This window comes from Aspergillus brunneoviolaceus (genome assembly GCF_003184695.1).
Source record: "Aspergillus brunneoviolaceus CBS 621.78 unplaced genomic scaffold BO95scaffold_1, whole genome shotgun sequence".
Classification (NCBI taxonomy): domain Eukaryota; kingdom Fungi; phylum Ascomycota; class Eurotiomycetes; order Eurotiales; family Aspergillaceae; genus Aspergillus; species Aspergillus brunneoviolaceus.
Genome location: NW_020290731.1, coordinates 509 through 7,191, shown reverse-complemented (window position 1 = coordinate 7,191; position 6,683 = coordinate 509). Strand labels below are relative to the sequence as shown.

The 6,683-nt window shown below is 52.8% G+C and overlaps 2 protein-coding genes across 2 annotated transcripts; both read right to left on the bottom strand.

Moving 5' to 3' along the window:
- Nucleotides 1–1,587: 1,587 nt before the first annotated feature.
- On the bottom strand, nucleotides 1,588–4,193 carry BO95DRAFT_509841 (phosphoribosylaminoimidazolecarboxamide formyltransferase/IMP cyclohydrolase). Its single transcript, XM_025591307.1, has 4 exons — nucleotides 3,758–4,193; nucleotides 3,566–3,692; nucleotides 1,995–3,483; nucleotides 1,588–1,938 (listed from the first exon to the last, which is right to left on the bottom strand). The coding sequence occupies exons 1-4, from the start codon at nucleotides 3,900–3,902 to the stop codon at nucleotides 1,783–1,785; spliced, it is 1,917 nt and encodes a 638-aa protein (XP_025447827.1). The 5' UTR covers nucleotides 3,903–4,193; the 3' UTR covers nucleotides 1,588–1,782.
- A 1,040-nt stretch (nucleotides 4,194–5,233) lies between these two features.
- Nucleotides 5,234–6,362, bottom strand: BO95DRAFT_458068 (INSIG family protein; the record flags this gene model as incomplete). The annotated part of the gene is made up of 2 exons (XM_025588519.1): nucleotides 5,234–5,605; nucleotides 5,670–6,362. The coding sequence occupies 2 exons, from the start codon at nucleotides 6,360–6,362 to the stop codon at nucleotides 5,234–5,236; spliced, it is 1,065 nt and encodes a 354-aa protein (XP_025447826.1).
- Nucleotides 6,363–6,683: the final 321 nt, after the last annotated feature.

Here is a 6,683-nt window from a genome sequence, read left to right as displayed (position 1 = left end):
ATTTACCTAAGGCCGCAGGGACGACCTCATCCACCCAACAGAACGCCACGCAAAGAAAATGACCGGATAGTGAAGGGAAAGAAAGGCGACAAGTGAGGAATTGAGGGGGAGAGGAGGAGACGTGGAAAATTAGAAAGAGGGAGGAAAGAGAGGTTGCGAGTAAGTAGGGATTGGGAGGAGGGGGGGAGGAGGAGAGGTAAACTGGGGAAGCGGAAGTGACCTCAGGAGGCCGGCGCGGGTGTCGTTGCTGAGGTGTCGCTTATGGCGGCCGTCACGTGTTGTCACCACAGGGGGGGGGGGGCTGTTCCAGCCCGTGCCTGATTTTGATTATCAGACTATTTCAATCTCACCAAGGCTGAGGGTCTTGAATTTCTTGAATCAACTTGAGGCAAGTCGCTCGATGTATTCATGACTTTCTCTTTCCCAGAGCCCTCATGTGGCACCCTCAATGGCTCAATCTATTCCGGTTGCCTGCCAGTGAAGAGTGTGGTGAGAAAGTAAGCCATCAGGATACTTTGTCAAAGAACAAGCGCATATAGTAATCAAGAGGCCAATTGACATTCACTCAAGAGTCTCTAAGTAACCGAATCATAACACGCAAATGCGATATCTCTATACCATACTCACCTCATGGAAATCAACTAAGCTAAGGGTTCTGGCAAGGTCTCTGGACCAGAGTTTGTTTATCAGCTATCACTCAGTTTGTACTCAGTAGTGAGTTGCGAAATACAAATAGATATCGATATATAAAGAACCTCCTAGAGTGCTTCAAATTCCAGACTCAATTGGCATGGCTCAATCTCGTCCCCCAGGCCATCTCTAAGGCCTGGGCAGGACATGAAAGCCACATGGCCGGTTCCATCCGAACGAGCCACAACATCGATGACGTCAGCAACGGGGCCGAGACCAGCGCTGTTCACCACAATCAAATCTATCACCGTGAAACTGTGTGAATAAGCCAATATCAGATTTATGATATTGGAATCATGGGTACAGAGATAATCTGTGAATTAGCTCAGTGCATTGAGGGAGGGAGTCGTCACTTCGACCCTCAGCGACCTACACAAACAAATCCTATCCCTTCGAAAGTGGGAGATATATATATACAAGTGACCAAGATACTATATAATCGAACAATCCGTAGACACAGGCACCCACCTACTTGAGATATGAGGAAAGCTCCAACAAGCTGCCACCGAGAACAAGCAGCAGTAAATGTAGACATCCAGAAGCAGCAAATTGGCAAACTGCATTTCGTTCTCCGCCAAGCATTGTGGATGATAGCTGCGGTAGTAAAAACCCGCAGTCACATCGCAATGAACTCCAAGATAGGTCATCTTCTCTCCTCTCTCAGATTTTAGAACAAGGAGGATAAAGGGAACAGAGTCAAAACTCACGAGTAACATCATCAGACCACTCGATAGGTATTCATGGCAACTCTGTCCATGCGCTACATTCGTCGGGTTCGATGGAACCTACCCGGCAAATTTGCCGAACCACGTGGAATCTATGCATCTACGGCAAGGGAGTGTACAGCCTCGGGCTTGTTCCTAGCCTGCAGATCCTGCGCTGCGATACAAGTGTCTTGGCAGATGATTCTAAGCAAGATACAACTCTACGCCTCGACGCCGTGCACATCGGTCTCATAACAAGGCACTTTTTAAAATTGGGATATCGCTATTGCAGGCCTTTGATCATCACAGTTTCAGGTATAAATCATCATAAAAACACAACCATCACAGGTGCGATTGTTTGGCATGGACCCGCCCCATCCATGTCACGTTAGTGGTGGAACAGACGGGTACCCTGCTCAACAAAAACAATACCCAGCTTCTCAGAGGTTTCGAAGACGGGACGGTCGTTCTGGCTACCGCTGGGAGCAGCAATGTACTTCACACCCGAGCGGGCGGCACGGAAGACGTTGTCAATGAAGGGGAACTGCGTCCATTGTTAGTTGACAAGTGCCATGTCACGGAAGATTGGGATCAACTTACGAAAGCATCAGAGGAGACAGCAACCTCGCTCAACTTCTGCAGCCAAGACTCACGCTCCTCCGCGGTGAAAGGGGCGGGGACTTCCTCGAACACACGCTCATACTCCACACGCTCGGCCTCGTTGCGAGGGGTCTGACCCGAGCAGAGCAGGTCAATAGCATTGCTCTTATCGGCACGCTTGGTGCCCTGCTTCCACTTGATGTTCAGCACACGGTCGTGAAAGCGCATCCACCAGTTGTCGGCCTTGTCACCAGCCAGACGAGTGCAGTGGATACGGCTTTGCTGGCCAGCACCGAGACCGATGACCTGGCCGTTCAGAGCATAGCACACAGAGTTGGACTGAGTGTACTTCAGCGCGATGGTGGCGACGGTAAGATCGCGCAGGGCGGAGTCAGGAAGAGCCTTCAAGTCCTTAGGAGTGATGATGGTGTTGAAGGTCTTCTGGGGAGAGATGACGACATCGTTGCGGTGCTGGGAGAGCTGCACACCGTACAGCGTGCGAGTCTCCTCGGCAGCCGGAACATAGTTCTCGTCCATCTGGAGAACAAGGTACTTGCCACCCTTCTTCTTGGAGAGGATCTCCAGAGCCTCGGGGGTGTAGCCGGCGGCGATGACACCGTCAGAGACCTCACGGGAGACGATCTTCGCAGTGGGAACATCGACAATGTCACTCAGAGCCAGAATGTCACCGAAGCTGGACATACGGTCGGCCCCACGGGCACGAGCATAAGCCTGAGCCAAGCCAGAGGTCTCGATACCCGGAATGTCATCAACCATGTAGACCTTACGCTCCTTCTCGTTCAAGGGGACACCGACAGCTGCACCGGCGGGGGAAACGTGCTTGAAGCTGGCAGCGGCAGGGTAGCCCAAGGCCTGCTTGAGCTCCTTGACCAGAGCCCAGGCGTTGAGGGCGTCCAGGAGGTTGACGTAACCGGGAGATCCGTTCAGGGCCTTGAAGGGAAGCTTGCCCTCAACCATGTAGGCAGAGGCAGGCTTCTGGTGGGGGTTGGTACCGTAGCGGAGAGCCAGGTACTTGTCGCCGTTGCCAGCATACTCCTTGCGGAAGAAGCCGGAGATGGCAGTGTCGTAGTCGGCGGTGTGCTCGAAGGCCTTGAGGGCATAGGACTTGCGACTGGCATCGGTGATATCACCGGCCTCCAGCTCCTTGAGGAACTCAGGGTAATCCTGGGGGTCGGAGAGGATAGTCACACGGGCGTGGTTCTTGGCCGCAGCACGGAGGAGAGTCACACCACCGATGTCGATCTCCTCGACGGCTTCGGGGATGGTGACGTTGACCTTCTTCACCGTCTCCTTGAAGGGGTACAGGTTGCAGACAACGAAGTCGACCTTGGAGATGTTCTGGTCGGCCAGATCCTTCTCGTCGGACTCGATGTCACGAGCCAGGATACCACCGTGGACAGCAGGGTGGAGAGTCTTGACACGACCACCCAGCATCTCCGGCGCATGAGTGATGGCGGAGACATCTCTAATCGGCCATCAGCTCTACCTCTTGCTGAAAACAACGGAAGAGAATAAGGCCCGTTCATGACCACATCAGTATGATGACTCACTCGACAGGGAAGCCCGCCTCCCGAATCAACCGCGCCGTACCACCGGAGGCAAGCAACCGGACATTCTGTTTGACGAGGCCCTTGGCCAGGTCGAGCAGACCAGTCTTATCGTAGACGGAGAGGATGGCTATCAATGGCACACAATGGTCTCAAGTCAGCCTTGAACTTCAATCAATCAACAAGCAAAGCAACAGACAATGCCCCGATGTGGAGACAGCGACCGGCCCATTTCCATTGCGAAGCGGACCGTGAAGCTGCTGCACCCGGGGATACCGAGTGGGAGAGGGCAGAGCAGTGGGCAGAACGTTTCAAACTCACCAGACTTTTGTTGAGACATCCTGAGAGAGAGAGACACTGACAGTGAGACAGACACTGGGAGTAGAGAAGTCAGAGATGAAGAGGAGCGATGCTGGAGGGGAGAAAAATGTTCAGGTTAGGAGGAGTGCCCCCCCACAACCCCTCCACCCCTCCAGGTCGAATGGATCAATTGGAACTTGGGAAGTTCCGATGGGCTAGTCTAGTGCCGGGAAAGAGTAGTAGCACATACCTCAAACTCCGCGGGAAAGACAAGATGTTGAGCTTTGGGGAAAGGAGTGAAGAGTAGAGATCAATTGAAAAACTCCAGGGGATCAGGAACGGGGTGGTAAGGAGTTTGCCAGGTGTGGCTCAGGTGCAAATGGTTCCAGATAGCTCCAAGAGGTAAAAAAATAGGGAAGCTGAGGGAGGGGTAAAAAGTGCCCATCTTCTTTCTAGGTTGCTTCATCACTGCTCAGTCACTGTTCCCGCCGCGGGGTGCTTCGCCGCTTTCGGACCTGGAGTGGATGACTGTCAGTGGCGATTACTAACTCAGTGCTGTAACTAGTAATTAACTAAGTGGAAAGCATCTGATAGATCATCACACCTCTGTGCCACTGTGGGTAACTGTGGTGCCCCCCCCGGGCCGGACACTGGCCTTGCCTTTTCAGGTGTGCGCAAAGTAAGGCTCATACTGTAACTAACTAGTACTTAGCTCAATTATGCTAGGTGCATAAGAGTAGCTTACTCATTACAGCTTGCATCGGCAAAGAAGTTCGCCTATCGATCACATGATCTATGCACAGACCACCCACACACCCTACAAAACCCGCGCTTCGTCGCGGCTTCCTCCTTTTCCTTTTTCTTTTTTTCTTCACATGAACAACGCATTAAAATAACATTCTTAAAAAAAGCGTTCCTACGAGGATATACTTGTATAACCTATGAAGTACGGAAATCGTCAAACAGAATGGAGACAAACTGCTCTATAGCAGAGTGTCGATCTTGGGTGCAGTGCCTGCTTGAACTCCATAGTAGGGATTGCAATGATTGATTCTACAATCCTTTTCGCGCCTCTTGATGATGAGTCGCGTCGTAACACCCAAAAGGAAAGGAAAACAAAAAAAAGCCAACCCGTAGACATTTCTCACTTCTGCTGGTACGGTCTGGCAGATCTGATGCTCGTGGTAACTTGTCATTTCTATCTAATAGCAGACCATCATCTCCGGACGGGGCATAATGAGGAAATGCATATTGAGAAGGGCAAAAGCCGAGGGCATGAAAATGAGACAAGAGGGGTGTGTATACAAAGGTATTACTAGTGGTGTTCAAATATCGTAAAGAAGAAGAAGCAATGTCTCCTCATCAAGACGCTCACTTCTTGAGCGACTGTTTGCCGGAGTTGCCAATGGCCAATTGCCGGCCAATGTTTCCGAAGCAAACGCAGGCGCAAAACAGAACACTGGCAATCCATGTCCGCACAGCAATGCTCTCCTGTGTCATCCCAATGTCCAAACCGAAGTCCCGCCCCGTGACGTTGGCCAACAGGTGGGTGGGGCTAGAGGGCTCCAGAGAGGATGGCACCAGATCGGGGTAGACGCCCAACACAACGCCCATTCCAGCCAAACCAACCACAGTCGACAAGACGAACCCTGTCCGAGTGCGGTCGATGAGATACCATAAGACAGGGTTCACCAGTGCGAGGGTTACCGAAGCTTGGGTCGTAGATTCCCAGGGTAGTCGACGCTGAGGCTCACAAGTAAAGTTAGAGATTCGACGCTTAATGCAAGCCTGAGATGGCACGACTTACCATAGCAAATGCGATTCCGACAAAGGCCCCGACGCTGCGGACCGCCGCCACCCACGACAGTGTGCGTTCGGCAGTTTCCTCGTCACTCGCCGAAGAAGCAGCTCGCTTGCCGTCATTGATCAAGTCATCCGAGAACTGGTCAAACCAGGGGAGCACGTTGCCCAGAATGACCCCCGCCACGCCCCAGAATGCCAGATATTGCCATGATCCGTAGTAATGGACGTTCTCCAGCTTCACCGGAGTGATCCAATGATTCTCGTGCAGGTGGATCGTAATGATCCCGTACACCACGCCGAAGCCAAGCAGGAAGGCGCTCTTCAGCGCCTGGGGGAGAATGACCCCGCGAAAGAGTCCCTGGCTGAGGCGTGACCGCGTCCGCTGCAGCTTCCCCGGTGCTGGCCCTTGGATGACTGGCCGAATACCAGCATTCAGAGCTTCGGGGGTATGAGCTTCCGTGCCCCAAGGCGAAGAATCGTCGCGAGTGCCTTCAAATGCGGTCGGAGAATAAATCCCGACAAGAGTTGGCGATGTCAGATTCATGATCGATACGTTGCGGCTAACGTTCGTCGAACCGCCTTCGCGCGGGTTCAACAGGTCTGGATTGGCTGGCTCAGCCGGGGAGGAGGGCTCTTCGGGGGTGAGGTCGAACGCGCGCCGCGGACGCGGGCGAAGGATCGTGGGCTCATCAGACATGGCAGGCGAAAACGTTGGTGAAGTATCTCGAGTTTAATGAGAGCTGAGAGATGCAATGAATGGCAATCCGCACAATAGAGCAAACCAAGCAATAGCAGGGGGCTCCTTTTCTCGTTGAATGCTGTGAAAAGTTGTGGACGGAGCTCTAAGAAAGTCAGGCTGGCGCTCCAGTGGCTTTTAAAAGTCAGTCCGAGTAAGTAGAAGTCTGGGCAGGCCGAATTGCGCTCTGGGGTATATATGACGATCGTGTCAGCCAACGTTGTGTGCTTCGGGGTGGGGGGTGTGGAAGACGAGCGGCAGAGGATCGGAGAGGAGAAAAGA